This window comes from Podarcis gaigeae (assembly GCF_964106915.1).
Source record: "Podarcis gaigeae genome assembly, chromosome: 2".
Taxonomy (NCBI): Eukaryota; Metazoa; Chordata; class Lepidosauria; order Squamata; family Lacertidae; genus Podarcis; species Podarcis gaigeae.
Window position 1 is genome coordinate 26,231,750 of NC_139679.1, and position 17,757 is coordinate 26,249,506.

The 17,757-nt window shown below is 41.4% G+C and overlaps 1 protein-coding gene across 10 annotated transcripts in view; it reads right to left on the reverse strand.

The window, feature by feature from the left end:
• Nucleotides 1-17,757, reverse strand: part of LOC310839091 (cholesterol transporter ABCA5-like) — a 54,196-nt gene that overhangs the window by 30,384 nt on the left and 6,055 nt on the right. For 2 of the 10 annotated variants that reach the window (XM_083727368.1, XM_083727369.1), the window contains exons 2-12: nt 17,437-17,632; nt 13,667-13,785; nt 12,550-12,754; nt 11,349-11,510; nt 10,859-10,956; nt 9,361-9,590; nt 7,131-7,272; nt 5,310-5,498; nt 2,683-2,830; nt 909-1,077; nt 77-135 (exon numbers count right to left, since the gene is read on the reverse strand). In XM_083727368.1, coding sequence (XP_083583494.1) covers nt 77-135; nt 909-1,077; nt 2,683-2,830; nt 5,310-5,498; nt 7,131-7,272; nt 9,361-9,590; nt 10,859-10,956; nt 11,349-11,510; nt 12,550-12,754; nt 13,667-13,771 — 1,507 coding nt within the window. In that variant the 5' untranslated portion in view covers nt 13,772-13,785; nt 17,437-17,632. Of the gene's footprint in view, nt 1-76; nt 136-908; nt 1,078-2,682; nt 2,831-5,309; nt 5,499-7,130; nt 7,273-9,360; nt 9,591-10,858; nt 10,957-11,348; nt 11,511-12,549; nt 12,755-13,666; nt 13,786-14,396; nt 15,113-17,436; nt 17,633-17,757 lie in introns of those variants that run through there. The other 8 variants (XM_083727367.1, XM_083727365.1, XM_083727373.1 and 5 more) reach the window with 6 other exon arrangements.

The window sequence follows — 17,757 nt, forward strand, 5'->3', positions numbered from 1 at the left end:
TGCTGTCCATATATAATAAGCAGCAGCAACTGAAGTACAAGGACTCCCACTTGTGGCAGAGGGATGAAATTCTTACTTTTTAGAGCCTCGACAGTTTCACCTTTCTTAACAAATGTTTTCTGTACACAGTTGATTCTGAAAGAAGACAAGCTAATTTAATTTTTTTATTTTTTTTAAAAAAGGTAACACAGAACTCTGGCAGAATTTCCCTAGCAAGATAAAAAGTGAACAATATAAAGGGATCAATATTAATTTTACCATAAATAATGCTTGCTTTGGTTTGCAGTGAAAGCTGATCTGAATATTCAAAAGAACTACAGTTGGTTCACAGTAACACGCAGAAACCACTATATAACATTTCTTACACGACATTATTTGAACCATGCAAGTAATTGCTACTCGCAGTAGCTGCACATTCAAATCACCAAATCACTGCTACTTCAGACTTGCCTGATCTAAAAAAGGTAAAGGTAAAGGACCCCTGGACGGTTAAGTCCAGTCAAAGGGGACTATGGGGTGCGGGGCTCATCTTGCTTTCAGGCCGAAGGAGCCGCCGTTAGTCCACAGACAGCTTTCCGGTTCGTGTGGCCAGCATGACTAAACAGCTTCTGGCACAATGGAACACCGTGACCAGTGCCAGAGTGCACGGAAATGCCGTTTACCTTCCCACTGCAGCAGTACCTATTTATCTACTTGCACTGGCTGCTTTCAAATTGCTAGGTTGGCAGGAGCTGGGACAGAGCAATGGAAGCTCACCCCGTCGGGGGGATTCAAACCGCTGACCTTCTGATCACCAAGCTCAAGAGGATCAGAAGTTTCGACCACAGTGCCACCCATGTCCCATGCCCTGATGTATTAGTAACTGACATTAGCAACAGAAGCTAGAATGAAGCGTAATCAGTCCATACCTGATAGCTTCTTTCCCCTGAAATTCAGAGGATACCGGTTCAATTATCTCATTGAAATCTAAGGTCCCGTTAATGCTGCTCTCATACAATTCTTTATAATTTCTAGTTCGCTTTAACCAAAACGATGGTTTCAGGAAGAAAAAAAAGTTTCTCCGCAGTCCATATTCTCCTGAGAAATAAAAAAAAAGAGAGAGGAAGGCCTGTAAATATTAACTACAGGTTGATCAAAGCATATGAATGATAGGTGCTTTTAATTTCACTGATTTCCAATTATGGCTTACCGGTTTTGTTTTTTTTAAATATTTTTTATTCATTTTCACAAATATTATGGCTTACCGGTTTTTTAGATAGCTGAGAAAACTGTAAGGTTTATTCTGGGTTTAGGCCTTGATTAAGGAAAGTTTGTCAGTACTACAGAGCATGCACCTCCTTCAGTTATCAGCATTAACTAAAGCCCAGTTGCTCTGCTTAAATGAATCAGGAGATACGTGTAGAGTATTTGCCTTTTCTGAACCCAACAGGAACACATATTTGGAAGTATTTATGGAACCTTTTTGAACAGCTGCCTGGGAAAGTTATTTCAAATTTATTTACATTCTCGCAATATGGCCATGCAAATTCACCCCACAAACTGGGCCAATCTAGAGGGTAAGAGCGAGAAGTGGGATTGGTATGATGGGAGACAGGGAGGTCAACAGCAGGTGGTGCCAGAGCCAATGACAGGCAGAGCCAACTAATTCCACTCTTGCCCCATCTTCTTCCCTGCTGAGTTCTGCAAGTGCAGCTCTGAGACTAAGGAGCAGCAGGCCAGAACAGTGCCATCCCCAGGACAGACTGTAAGGCGGGGGGACAGGGGCTGGCTGATGGTAGACTGAGTTGATGGAGAAGAGCTCCATTTGCCCTAATGGACCAGCCTCCATTGGCAACAACCAATCAGAACTCAGTTGTCTCAAGTCCATGCTATATTTGGATCTAAGATACAGAGGAAACTGAAGGTAAAGGTGTTCAATCTTAGGAAACGCAAATGTATATTGATTCAGTCCCCACCATGACAGTGTAAATCAAAAGAAGGTTCTTTTCCTTTTCGCCAGGGCTAATGAAGACCAAACAGAGGCTCATGCCGGTGTTGGCAGATGGCAAACGATCACGTGCCTAATTAGGTGTCAGCGTACGTCCTGGGTTCTCATGCCTCTCAATTCCCAAACAATCTCTTTTTAATTACGGCCACCAGTTTATGCCATGGTTTGCCCCCTCTGTGCACTTGCACCGAGAGTGTAGACACTGCACAGTCACCTGCTAAGCAAAGCTAAAAGAACCACATAATTCTGGGGCATGTGCAAAGGCCCCAGCCCATCCAAGCAGTAACAACAGATTCCCACCCAGGCAACTTATCAGGCACAGCAGCTTACCTCCAGTAGTGCATTTGTGTCAAATGCCTTCAGGCAGTTGTTTGGGAATACACATCTGTTGTCTGTGCAGCTGCCCAACGCTTTGCATTGCACAATACTAGTGGTGCATATAAATCCTTCTTTCACCCATGAGCATCTCTGGCTCAAGATCCAGGGGTGGAATCCTATTTATGCTTTCTCATTCTCTCTTGTGAAGGATGGGGATAAGCCACTGAACCATTTCCTACTTAACTATTAGAACAGGGAAGCACCTGTACAGGTGGGCATTGAACCGACAGGATGTTGTCCTACCAGATGCTACCAACTTTATGCTGTGTTAGGCAATGTTTAGCACATACGTGCGTGTATGCTAAAATCAATCATACCTGGAATCACCTGATCCAGGTAAAGTGCTAGGAGTAGATAAAGCATGCTGTCCAGGGCCAATAGTGAAAGTGCAATAACTAGAGGGTAAGGACCATGGCTTAAATTTGAGAAAACACTTCCTTCTTCATAATCTTCCAGATGCATCACCTGCAAACAAATACAGAAGTTACAGTAATCCAGCGTATTAATCCAGCGTATTTTCTTTTAATTGTTGAATGATTCTGTGTACATTGCAGCAGCCTGTGGCTATGTGCAATAAAACTGACTGACTACAGAAGTTATAGATTCTATGGAACAGAATTACTTTATTTAATATTATTAGGGGAACTTTTCTAACTGGCCATCAAGGCAGCCCTGTTTAGGGAAGTTTTTAATGTTTGATGTTTTATCGTGTTTTTAATATTCTGTTGGGAGCCGCCCAGAGTGGCTGGGGAAACCCAGCCAGATGGGCGGGGTATAAATAAATGAAGAAGAAGAAGAAGAAGAAGAAGAAGAAGAAGAAGAAGAAGAAGAAGAAGAAGTTGTTAATTGTGGACACACAACACCCTGCATTTTTGAGAGGAAACAATGAGCTTCAAAACGAACCATAAATGATTGTTGCAGGTAGAGTGAATGCCATCCCATGGGGAACAGAGTAAGCACATGTTTCATGGGAAATGAGAGCTTAAACATTGCTCCTGTAACAGGAATGGTGACCATGATATCATTTCACCCAGACCTCAGTGGCCTCACCTCCAGCCATGCCCACTCTGGTCAGCCTAGCAATGATACAACAGGCAAGGGGACCAGAATACCTCTACCACAGCTGGGAGTGGGGAGTAAAAGTAAAGGGTAAAGGGACCCCTGACCATTAGGTCCAGTTGTGGCTGACTCTGGGGTTGCAGCACTCATCTCGCTTTATTGGCCGAGGGAGCCGGCGTACAGTTTCCGGGTCATGTGGCCAGCAGGACTAAGCCGCTTCTGGCGAACCAGAGCAGTGCACTGAAACGCTGTTTACCTTCCCGCCAGAGTGGTACCTATTTATCTACTTGCACTTTCGAACGTGCTTTCGAACTGCTAGGTTGGCAGGAGCAGGGACCAAGCAATTGGAGATCACCCTGTTGCGGGGATTCGAACCATCGACCTTCTGATCAGAAAGCCCTAGGCTCTGTGGTTTAACCCACAGCACCACCCGCGTCCCTCTTGGGAGTAGGGAGTGCAATTTCACAACTTCTCGAATTCCCATGGCTTCCTTGGCTGCCTCCTCTTGGGCTGCAGCGCCGTGAAGAAAGCAGGCATGTAAACAGCACACTAGCCCAAGCAACAAAGGCTACAATGCCACACTCAACCCCCCACATTCCATGACTGAAAATCCAAGCCAGGCAGTTGGCCTGTCTCTACTTAGCTTTCCATAAGAGAGGAAGGGGAAGAGGAGAATAGAAGGGTGTGAATGTGCACTTATTCTGGTCCTACCTATTTTGCTGGAATGCAGACACTAGCAGGTTCCAGCTAAGGTTACTCAGAACATGGAAGGAGAAAGGTTTATATAGTGCATGAGTGGTGAACCTAACCTTTTCTTGGGAAAAGGTTAGCAGTCACATTTTCACAGCGGCAAAACAGTACACTTAGTACAAATGTTTACAGCAGAAACCTCCTTTCGGAGAGCTATCTATGTTTGTTCTTTTTGCTTAAGTCCTCTGGCACCTTAAAGACTATTACGATGATGATGATTTAAATTTGTATACTGCCCTTTATCTGAAGATCACGGGGCACTTCACAAGATAAAAATACAAAATGAGAACACAAAATACATAACAAAACAAAAACCATTAATTCTCCTACATCAATAATTGTGGAGACACATTATTATTGGTTTGTATACCAGCAAAAGGAAAAGGCTAATTAGAGCAATGCAAATGACAAGCAGCCACTGTAATTTGTCCTAGAGTAAAAAAAAAAAAATGCTTTGGGACATATCCCAGGGTTGTTGAGCTATTTTGGGGGAAGTTGTTGACATTTGGCCGATTTCCCGAAATTCCCCTGGGACACTAGTTGAAATCCCAGATGCGTCTGTGAACATCCTATTCCTAACTCCATTCAGGAGTGGGGCTGCTGTCAGGCTTTAAACAAGCCTTTAAAATACAAGTTTGACTAGGTCATGTGACTGAGCTGAACGGAGTTTGGAATAGCGCTAAGTCTTCCCCTGCCCTGCCCCTACCATACCCACAGTACGCCCTTTGGGGGGGGGCTATCCTGACCTGACTTCAATTCAGCAGGTTTCAGCTGGCTATGGGACTTATACTGGCTTATCTCCACCTGAGCCAAGATGAAGGAATTCAGCTTGCATAGCCCTGGCTGAGCCCAAGATCCAGCTATTCAAAATTTACTCATCCCAGAGAGTGCTGGGTTGCAGATTTATTCTGGCTCTGGTCCCCCCAAAATATCTGCCAATGTTAGCTGATGAGAAAACCATTGATAATAAACAAGCAACATGTTCACTGCAAGTTTAAGAAATGACAACTCCGTGTCACACATTTTTTACACTGAGGTGAAATCTTATTATCCTATCTTTTATTTAAGCCATAGTGAAGTTACTATTCATGGAAACCCATATACCAGCACTGATTAAATAAGGAACTTTACTAACCTGTGCAACACCAACCAAAAATGTGCACTGACACAGAGGACTTAGTAACCAGACATATGACTTTGGAAAATCCTCCAGCAGGACAATTGTCAGGCCCACAAAACCAAAAGCCAGGGTGGTCAGAAATTCAACCGTACCGACATATTTTGATTTTTTGAAGAGAGGAGTCAGCATAAATGCAAAGAAAACCTAAACAGAAACAGAACATTTATTTCAGTGCACAATAAACCTCGATTAAAATTGCTGAAATCATAATTTGTGTAGACAATTTGGAACAATTACAACGTATTGCTCTCTTTAATACCTATAATGTACTTGATTCAAGAAATCAACTGGCTTCATCATCCTGAGGACCTTTTCCTAAGAGTGTTATAGCTTTTAATATGCTGGCTGAATTTGCACCTGGTGTTAAACCATTGTTTACTGTGTGCATGAACAGAAAGGAGCCCACACAAAAACGTGGGGTCGCGTGCTAAGGACTTTGCCAGAGTTACATTTCATTTTTGACAATTTGTGGCTTGTCATGACATGCAAACGAGGAATCGTGGTTTGAAATGGACAGTGATTAGATAAACAAGCCAGCTTCATAGCCCATTGTTTGAAGATGTTTGTTCTGAAACTGAAAAGCCAAAACTCCTGGCCCCACAGGAGGCAGCGAGAGGGTGTAGCTATCACTTTGCATGAATTCCTTTCTGCTCATGCACATAGCACTGAATTATAGTTTAGAAGTATGAGTGTACACAGTCAATGTTAACATCCATTACCTCATTTTGGCCATGAGACCAGAGTGATAAGAGAAAGTGATATGGAATACACTATATTCTTAAAAATAAGATCTGCCAACAATCAACAAGCAGACTTTGCAAATAACTTTTTCCAGTTACGGACCACCTCATTCCTTTTGCCCCACCGAAATCCTCTAATGGTGGTTCCTTATGTCCATGATGCTTGATTGGCCTTCACTAGGCCTCTCTACTAGTAGTTTCAGCAAGAACAATCCCTCCCTTCTTTTAGATGTCTTTTTTGTTTAGACAGCACTTTACAAAATGATTTTTCATTAGAACTCGTACATTTTAATTAATGTTTTAAATTGATGTTATCTGTATGTTGTACTCTGCCTTGCTATGTTTTTATGGGAGTGCAGATGATAAACTTGTAAATAAATTAATCTTCGTATCCACAAAGTGCATTCTGCTACCCACCATTGATTTATTTAAATGCCTGCAAGCATCAAGAAACAATAAATCAGGCATAGGCAAACTCAGCCCTCCAGATGTTTTGGGGCTACAATTCCCATCATCCCTGACCACTGGTCCTGTTAGCTAGGGAGTTGTAGTCCCAAAACATCTGGAGGGCCGAGTTTGCCTATGCCTGCAATAAATTATTCACAAGTCAAAAGACTTAAAATACTCAGAAACTACTAGAATAATCAGGTCCACTAAAAATCAGCAGTAATTTTTCCAAGATGAACTGCACCCTTGGCTAATGGATAATTAATAACTCTTTAAAAGCTGCCAGCTTAAAATAAGACTGCAGTGAATAAGTAATGCAGTTCATTCTAATATCAGGGAAGGGTTATGTGGTACGTAGCCATTTGAATACATTCAACAGCAAATGAGAAATAATGTCTGCCAAAATGTATAAGCAAATGTAACTATTCGGGACCTCTTATGTCAAAGAGGTAGGGTGCCTACTGCCATTCACAGCAGAGGAAAAAAACACATCATAAACAAATCGTTTGTGCCAATATAGCAAGAAGGACTCCAAAACACAGTACTTTTAATATACTGACAATGAGCACGAACACATACACACACTTACGGAAGATATTCCATATAGGAAAAAAAGAAGAAATATCACAAAGCTGCTACTTTTGGGAAAGAGCGAAGAGAATGTTGCAATGACCGACATGAGAAGGGACATGACAAATATCAGACTGGTATACAGTAGGACCCAAGAAAGCCTAGAAAGAGGAGAAACACAATGAAAGTTCATGAATTTCAAGGTCATCTGTACAGATAAAGATATTTTTTCTGTGAGTCCTTTGAATGGTCATCTGGGCACGTCTCAAACCTGGTTTCTGTACCTGAGAAGAGCAAGTTGGGAACTTTCTAGGAAGGCCAAAGCCTTCGAATCTCGGTTCTGATATAGTTTGGGGCTAAAATTGCCTTTGCCAACTATATACGCTAGATAATAGACAGGGAAGTAATGGGGTCCCTCTTAGTTCTACTAGAATGCTCAGTGGTTTTTTATGCCACTAGCCATTATAGCCTTCTTTGCCATCTGGCTAACATTTGGCTTGGAGACACCATTTTTCAGTGTCTTCAGTCCTGCTTGGTGAAGTGTCCCCAGAAGGTGGTTAGGGGGGAACCACCGTTCACCCCTTTGGCACTGGCCCATTTTGTCCCTCATACTATTTAGCATCTACATGAAGTCACAGGAAATGGTGGGCCAGGGATTTCCACACCCAGCAACATTTCTCCATTTCATCTAAAGCCAAAAAGGTTCTACATCATTGTTGGGATGGTTTGAACGTAGGCTACCAAACTGGGGCTGGAACAAGACAAGACAAAATTACTGTTGGGCTTTCTTCTGAGTAAACATGCAAAGGATTAATTTATAAGAAATTCTGTAAGGGAACTGATAGAGGGAAGTTATCAATGCTGTTATTGTAAGAACAGCCAGAAGAGAACCGAACTGAAGGTGCTTGATTCACCGCTCTTTCCAAAGAGAAGGGTAGTTCTAGGAAAATCCTGAACTTGTTCAACATAGGTGCAGAATTCAGTTGTGATACTCCACAGAGACCATGAAGAACAACAAACTGAAGCCAAATGCAATACATGCTACTCAATGCTGCACGATGTGATAAGGCCCTAAAATGAGCCCTCGCGTGAATCTCTAATGAATGGAGCACATTGCGGTACAGATACTGAAATGAATTCAATAACATTTTAATCCAAAAGGTTCTAAAGCACATAATTCTTCTGAACTCTTTCAAAACAGCCATCTCAGAAATTCTACCAATGTTTCTAATCCTTTTCCAACTATCTGGGTCGGCCCAGTATACCTGAACGAGTGTCTCCACCCCCATCGTCCAAGCCGGACACTGAGGTCCAGCTCCAAGGGCCTTCTGGTGGTTCCCTCACTGCGAGAAGCGACGTTACAGGGAACGAGGCAGGGGGACTTCTCAGTAGTGGCACCCGCCCTGTGGAACGCCCTCCCATCAGATGTCAAAGAAATAAACAACTATTGGACGTTTAGAAGACATCTGAAGGCAGCCCTGTTTAGGGAGGTTTTTAATGACTGATGTTTTATTGTATTTGTAATCTTTTGTTGAAAGCCGCCCAGAGTGCCTGGGGAAACCCAGCCAGATAGGCGGGGTATAAATACTAAATTATCATCATCCTCCTCATCATCTTCCTCTGGCTCAAGATAAGGGAAACAACAGTGAAGGGGGGCAGGGGCGGGGAGACAGGCATTCTTTCCAGACCTCTCCACAACAGAGGAACTGCAACAGTCAGAACTACAAAGGTGCTCCCTCCTGCCAAGACCAGGGCTACATAATGGTACCCAATCTAAGTGTTAGTTGACCTCTGGAAATGAGGTATAAGATCTTGACCTGGGGAAACATTTTGCAAGGCCTCTTGGAGCAAAGGGGTGGCAGCATCATTAGGATAATAGGTTTTTCTTTACCAGGCACCACTGGATCCATTTTAGAACCTTTGGCAGAGCTCATCTCTATATCAATCATGGCAGCATATGAAAAATCAACAATGGCTTTGAGAGTAAGCTAAGCCCTTGTGATCTGTTTGTCCATGTTTGTGGTAGGAGGAGGAGAAATGCCTGAGGTAAGTCTCCTCCAGAAAAAACACATGCTGCAAACCACAATAAGCCAAACCACGGCTCAGCTCAAAGTAGAAGGATTAGAAGGAGCAAAGCAGCTATGATCTCGTCTCTGAGATCCTACGCAATCACACTAAAACAAGGTTTCGGCTTTGCATTACTATCCATTATGTTTACTTAACATCAAAAAACTAAGGCACATACATACCAAAAGGCAGTGTCGTGGAGACCCATGATCATTAAAAATTCTTTCAATTTCTTTTCCTTTTCTGCCACAATATGAATTGCCAAATAATAACCAAAGGGGGAAAAAGCAATTACTAAATAAATTAAAATGATTGCACGAGGGAAATTGTCTATTTCCATAATGGCAGACTCTCCCATCATGACCGCGTTTGTTAGTTTCAGGTCTTCCAATAGCGAATGATTAGTCTTCAGCTAAAAAAGGAAAGAAAGAAAAGGAAGGGAATGTTAAAATCAGTTTCTATGCTGCCCCTATTAAGTAAACTTTAATTCCAAAATCATTAAAACAAATATAACAATATGCGTGCTTTAACCTAGTTTAGTAATCCAGCTAAATCCCATGGAACTCAAACGTTTTTGAGTTTCACAAAACTGATTTCTTAAATGCTTGTTTGCTTTATCTATTTCACTCTATGAATCTTGGGGTTCTTGAGCAGAGAAGAAGTCAAATAAATTAATAAAAAAATGAATTTCAGACAGAATAACCTAAACAGCAAAATAGAACTTCATGAGACAGGCACATGAAAACTAAACCAAACCAAAACTGGCATGGGATATTACATTCACAAGCGAAAATGATAAATGCTCAGCAAGCACTCCTACAGTGTAGTCATTAGAAGTAAGTTCTTTTTGAGTTCTGTGGGATTCTCAAGTGCTTCGTTGTGTTTATTGACTTCCAGTCGTTTCCATGTCCAATTCAAAATGTTGTTTTTGACATTATGGTGGAGTGATGAATGGAAAATTGCATTATGTGAAACATTTACCTGTGGGTAAATGTTTCATGTAATATTTCATGTGTTTGTTTTTTGTTTGTTTTTTTGAAAGGGAAACAAAGGCCACCTCTTTGGTGAGATTTTACTGAATACATAAAAAAAATTAAATATTACATTTGTCCCTTCTGCAAGTTCCTCAAGAAATTTGGGATAAGTAACATCTAATTGGTTGAAAAAAATTCTTGATGTAACACAGAGCCTTTTATTCTTGGTTCTCCTTGTTCCTCTAATGGTTTCAGTTATAGACTGATGTTTCTGCATATCTTGTAAGTCAAGTGTGCCATACCTCTTGTTTTCTCATTTCTTATGATGGTACTCTCCACTTACCTGTCTGCTGTATCTTATCGCAAATATCCAGTTAACCAACTTTACCAACACTTACCACAGTTAATGTTGCTTGCACGTATATCCACAATACCCATTTGGGTGGACATATATGGCATTACTCAGAAAAAAAGCATTTTATATTTGGCTAATCATTGGCCTTGATATCTTTATAGAAATCATCATATACACTTGATTGATAGTCACCATGAAGGCAAATGTTATTGCCATTCATTTGAGCAAAAGCCCTCCATTATGTGAAATGCCTTACAATGCAAGGAAGAAAGTGCAATGACTTTTAATACATCAACTCTTCTTGAACAACAATGATTCAGGGCGTTTCACATTCTCATTCTTTGCATTTACCTGTATAATTGCTGCATCAATACTGATCTGTAGAGCAGTGAATCCATTGCGCCAGTACGTTTCAGCTTCACATATCTTGGAAGGGCTTGGGCAACTGGCTGTGGAAAAACAAATTCTAAGATGAGAAACCTAAACTTTCTCTGTTAATTAGCCAAAAGCAAAAAGGCTGACATAAATTCTGATGACAAAACCCTATGAATTTGTTTTATTGTCACCGAGCTAGATTTTGCCCAGTGATTCTATGCTCTGGGAACAGAAATGTGGGTTTAGTTGTCTTACTTAATGCACTCTTCTACCTAAACACTCTAGGCAGCTTCAAAAAATACATTCAATAAAATAACAAAGAAAAGGCATCAGCAAAAAGATTAGCAGTTGCTCAACCAAAAGCAACTGTCTTGAAAATTACTGTTGCAAGTTGCTCCCATGACTAAAGCTATAATATTATTAAGGGGTACACATACATACATACATACATACATACAGGTATTACCTCTGGATTCCATATAAATTGCAGATACTGGAACCTTTGCAGGAGGAAATCTGAGATGGTAGGACATAGAATCCTTGAAAATTATACCCACAAATTTTCGAGGGTTACGAAGATTAGCCTCTTGCATTCCCTCCTCACTCAGAAATTCTTCTGTAATTATTCCTGCAAAATATAAAAGTCTCTCTTAGCTACGCTCAACTATGGACATCTATATCAACAGAAGGACAATTCTGCACATTAGCTGCTGCCTCATTTGTTAGCCCACAGCCCTGAAGGCATTTTTTGTTTTTGTTTTTACAAATACCAGTATGTGCTGGAAAGGGTAGCTCTAGCTTTTCAGGCAGCATGGGAACCCCTGAAGTTATTCAAAGCAACAGACAGCAAAGTGAAAATTGTAAACTCATATGAATATCATGTCCTATACATGAGCCTAGCAATTGTATGCTTCGAAAATAGAAAAGTACTTTTTCCGTGGTCTGATTCTATAGACTAGGGCTCCGAGCCCCTCGTGATTGAAGTGCAAGTGTTTTCTACTCAAGCAACTGGAAATATAATGGCAGAGCCCAGATCTTTTGCTCTCAAGTAACATAAGGCATGGGGGCAGGTCACTTAAGACTCAGGATGCCAGTGTCCCTGGAGGGATATTCACCCAATTGTTCCAATAGGAGAAAGACAAATCTTGAACTTGTTTTCTTTGTTTCTGGAAGGTGTAACTGCTATGTGGCTTGTTAATGTGATTCAGGCAGTGGCACAGGAATATCAGTGAAAACTCCCTTAGTACGCAGCAATGAGAACACTGTATAGTAGGAAGCTGTATTCTTCAGGGCCTCTGAGACAGTCTTCTAACATCAATGACAAGTTGAATAGTGGGAAACAATGGAGAACAGCACATTGGGAGATAAGATTCTAGTGAGAGAGAAAAGAAACCTTCCTCCTTAAATACGTCTGTCTGAGCCCTTATATGTCGCTGAGCTGGATGCAAGAGGGATTCAGTAGTCGTGTAGGATTATAGTATGACTAAAATGTGAAGTCAAAGGCTTTGAGAATGTAGTGTTTTCACAGGAGAAACACTCTTCCATGCAGAAAACGTACTCGATCAATCATTCTGATAACTGCATCTGCCAAGTAAATGCAAAGAGAAAAGGCAAAACACGTTTATGGAACAAAAAAAGAAGTAGAGTAGAATGAAAGCTCACAATACCTTCTGTAAAGTATTCTGCAGACATTTTGTGCATGATTTTTCTTGTCTCATCATTCGCTGGTGTGTAGCCAACAATTAACTCAGAGATGCTGGAGTGATCCACAGAATAAAGATCAGAATCAGGCACCTCATCATATTTCTTGTTTGGATACATCATGCTCATTAATATTAGCCAAAATAAAAAGAAAAGTGGAAGTAGGACTTCCTGCACAAATGAAATGAATAAGTTAAATGGGTAACAGTAACTGACAGTAGCCACCTAAGGCTGCATTCCTGTACCTAACCCCATGGTAGGCAATAAGCTTAAATATGCATAATAAACAGGACTGTACCCTTCGCACAAACTTGCTCAGTATAAAAGAAGTACATCAAATTAATCAACATTATTCATATAAATTCAAAATCCTTAGAAGCAGATAATCATGACTAGTGGGTACAGCATCTCAACAGACTTAAATGAGAACCAGCGGGAGGGAAATTTGTTACACCAGGTCTGGGGTTGGTGCAAAATTGCTCGGTCAACAGCTACACATGCTGCAGATCGAAAGGGTATAGGATATGGCATGTCTACTCCACTCTAGCAGCACCCATGTCCTTTGCATGAGTCTTCCCCATTCTGGCAATTCCATTGGCAAATGCTCTTTGCAGAACAGCTCTTGGACTACAGTATTGCTCCTAATATTGTCTCGCAGTCAGTGTGCCCTTGATGATTCATAATAACAAAAAGCACAGTCAGCTGCAGCATGGGTAGAAAAGCACCAAGGCTTCTCCTGAGATTGTGGCAGTACTGAAATGACGGTGTGATTACAGCAATTCACATGTTTACACTGTTTTCCTACTGAGATCATGATAATCATTGTATACATTTCTTATACTTGCAAGCTCCACTTTTTAGAAAATGTGGAGCACAAAGGATTAAAACACTGCCTTTAGGATAGCCCAACACATTTAAGCAATTTTGTTTTTTGATGAAGGAACCCAAGGGCAAATCTGAAAGATCTCTTTAAAACACAGCCCCAAGAAATAAAGCAATGCCGTTAAACCTTCAGCAACATTTTCACATAAATCTAGAAAACACAGACAGCCATAAACATTAGAATACTGCTATTCAGCTCACCTGAACACTGCTCTTTTTCGTCCTCCATTTAACTAGGCAGTTCTTGTATAAAAGAGCTCTGGTTTGTCGCCACACTCCCACATGTCTCGGAGCATCTGCAGGCATTTTTCACACGTGGCCTGAAAAGCAAGCAAAAAGCATGAGGCGTGCTACATAAAATGAATTTGTACCTTTTAAATGCCCAATGTGCATATTATTAATTGTAGAATAATGAGCAGACTCTTACAGGAGCTTTGAATAATTTCATAACTACCCAAGGCTGCCTTCCATAAGAGTTTTCCATCAAAGATTCTACACTATTTTGAGACATTTATTACAAAATTCAATTATTATTTTTTTGTAAATGTCAAAAGGGGCGGGGGTGAATCACATATTTTAAGCAGGACATCACAGAAACTAAGAAACTAAAGGAGCAATCAAGAAAGAATAATTTAAAAGTCTAAATGGGAGGGGGAAATGAAGGGAGCCTTGGTAGAAGTAAAAAACCTTTTGGTATCATAACATAGGGCCTGTGGAAGTTTTAAAGACAAATATGGGTGCTGCACAAAAAAAGGGTCCGTATCCCCACACTTTAGTTAATTTTGTGATGAACAAACAACCCTCCAAGTCCAGATGTTATAACACTATATTTATTTAGCAAAATTCCCTCAAGCTTTATGTTTGCACATGATCAGAAATACTCTCTCTCTAGTCAGCTTTGCAAGCACGGGAAAAGCTACTACAGTGGTACCTCGGTTCTCGAACGTCTCCACTGATGAATGTTTTGGAACCCAAACACCAAAAACCCAGAAGTTTTTGAATGCGCCTCAGAAGTCGAACAGCTTCCGCTGCGTGTTTTTCAATTTTCTAAATTGAATTTGCAGACAATACTTTGCGCCTTGGTTTTCAAATGTTTCAGAACTCGAACGGTCTTCCGGAATGGATTATGTTCGAGAACCGAGGTACCGCTGTAAAACTGGACTTAACAATACTAAAAAAAAAAAAGGCATACCACCCAACTGTCCCAATGTTACCGGGACATCCCAGATTTACATAAGCAACCCCAGCTTCTGAAAGTAATCCTGGATGTCCCATTTTGGCCAACACCACCACTGCCACAGTCTCCACCTGTGCTGGTGCTGCCCTAGCCAAGGCTCTGGCTTTTCCAGAAGCGTGCTGAAAACACACTTCTGCTGCACCACGAACTCCACCTTTACCGCATCATACAATACGATAGTCTTTTTTGTCACTGTCCCATATAGAACAACGAAATTGAAAATCTACACCAGACATTCAGAAACCAACAAGCCTGCTACCAGCCTGGTTAGCCCCATAAAAACTCTGATACCCCATAATTAAATACAATATACTCCCATAGAGACTACCTTGCACTGCGTTTAAAACCAAAATCACATTTGAATAGAAACTGTTTATCATGCAGCTACTCCTAGTCTTTATAACCCTGTACCTTCTTCCAGAAGGCAGAAGCTGAAAGAGATCATTTCCGGGGTGTGCACTATCCTGCACTATCTCTGCAGCTTTCTTATGGCACCTGGAAGCATAGATTTGATCCAAGGTGGGAAGAGTGCACCCAATTCTCTCTGCAGTCTTTACAACCCTGGACAACGTTGGTTTTTCCCTGACCGTGCATCATGGTCTTTGCCTGCAACCACAGGCCACAAACAGCAGTGGAGAGAGGAAGATAAGGTGGAGGCAGGGTGTGTGTGTGGGAAGATAAGCAGTGGGATGGGGAGTGTCCCGAATTCCCCTCGGGAAACGTTAGGAGCGTATGAAAAGAAAATGTACAGTTGTTACAATTGCTTATTTGTTGCTGTGTTGGAGGAGTGCAGAAAGAGCAATCCAGCCTGGACGCTAGCGCACTGCTCACCCATGGTACGCCATGGTAGATGGCTTACCATGTCTTCTTATGCCATCAATGAATTTAATGATGCTCTATGGTAAGCATTACAGACAAGGCATGGTTAGGTTTCTAATGTTTGCATCTCTTCTAAGCCTCTGTCCTCAGGAACTTTGAAAAAAAAAAGGAAAGGAAAAGATTGAAAATCCCTGTGATTTAGGAAGAGAAAGCACTGCCCTTAGGAATACTGCATACAGTATCAACTGTCTTCTGGGAAGCCAAGTGTGACTGAATGACAACAGTGCCAAACAACATTGAAGTGTGCATGTGTTTTTAAATGTTACTCCCATCACAAACATTATACAACTATGGCTCCACTCCTGACCTAGTCTCCAAAAAAAACAAACAATTTATCAAATCGTTAAGTTTTCCTGAAATAAATGCTTGCTATTAATTGCTTTTTAATTGAATAAGCCACAGACAGACAAAATCTGAGAACTCTACTCTCTTGCTACCGAAACTTCCAAGGCAATGAAATCACACAGATTTCTACCAGAAACTACCAAGGCAATGAAATCACTCAGCTCACTGACAACAGACTGCTCTGCTTATTAGTAAAGCTTCAAGCAAGGACTGGATTTTGTGCATAGTCTTCCTGCTGCTCTGCATCATTTCAAAGCCCTCACCACTAGCTAGTTGGATTGGGAAAGGACGGACTGCTGCCTAGAAACACTTTTATCAATCTGCCTGCCTGACACATCTATGTTAGTAATCTCTGGCATCTTGTTATCCTAAAAAGAAGAAACAAGTCTTATATTGATTTTCCGTTTACTGCATATGATGTTGGCAAAAGTGTGCCTCTAAAAGAATATAAGAAGCCAATGACTTCTAATTATTATTATTTTTACAACATCTGTCTGGCATCCCAGACTTGAAAGTCATGACATCTGCAGAAGAATCTATGAACTGTCCACTGCAACTCAAGTGTCATGGACCAATGGGAACCCCTCTCTAGAGAAACAAGGAGGGAATAAAACAAATATAAGTTTTTTAAAAAAGGAAGGAAACAAATATTCTTAACACAACATTCACTAACTTCTAGCATCCAGTAGTCACAAACAATGTCTCTGTCTTGCCCAGAGATCAAGAGGTCAAAACCAAAGGTTACCCCTGCCTTCTCGGGACTCAGGAGCAATGGCAACACAATCTGTATACCTCAGTACAATAAATACATATTATGGTAAGCTAAGGTAAAGGGACCCCTGACCATTAGGTCCAGTTGTGACCGACTCTGGGGTTGCGGCGCTCATCTCGCTTTATTGGCCAAGGAAGCCGGCATACAGCTTCCGGGTCATGTGGCCAGCATGACTAAGCCGCTTCTGGCGAACCAGAGCAGCGCACGGGAACACTGTTTACCTTTCCGCCAGAGTGGTACCTATTTATCTACTTGCACTTTGATGTGCTTTCGAATTGCTAGGTTGGCAGGAGCAGGGACCGAATAACGGGAGCTCACCCCGTCGCGGGGATTCAAACCACCGACCTTCTGATCGGCAAGTCCTAGGCTCTGTGGTTTAACCCACAGCGCCATATTAAAAATACATATTAAAAGTACCAACAAAACACACAGTACTGACCCAATCCATGGATTTTCCAATAAAATTTACTCAACAGGCTACGGAACTTCAACTTGTGATCACCAATTTATTTTTACACATCTCAAACCTGTTTCAAAACCAACTCTCTGAGCTACAGACATTTAAGCAGAACTAAACCAAATACATTACTAGACCACCCATGCATGGATTACAGACCCCACCGGTCTAGAGGTTTCCAAAATCAGACCAGAAAGGTGTCTCTCAATTTTCGGGACAAACTTGGCGGTTCATACAAAGGTCCAAACTCCCAAGAAAAGACCACAGGAATGTGAACGCACCTGTGTTGCTCCTTTTGTCTGGTCTAAGAGTATCAGGGTCTTGGCAACATCAAGCAGTGTGGTCTCTTTGGGGTCACCAAATTGTTATGGGCAAAAGCCCGCCAGGGGTTCAGGCACAGCCAAATCACTTAGTCCCAACACTGATGAGAGAGACCAGGAAATGCTTCTTTCAAATGAAATCGTATTTTATTTCAAGCTGCAGACAAAAAAGGTGACAGTGAGACAAGCAACCAGTAAAGCTTGTTCAAAGCGGCACATGCAAGTAAACAAGAGAAGCATTCAATACAAATGCTTATTTCAGTTCAACTCACAGGCTGTTTG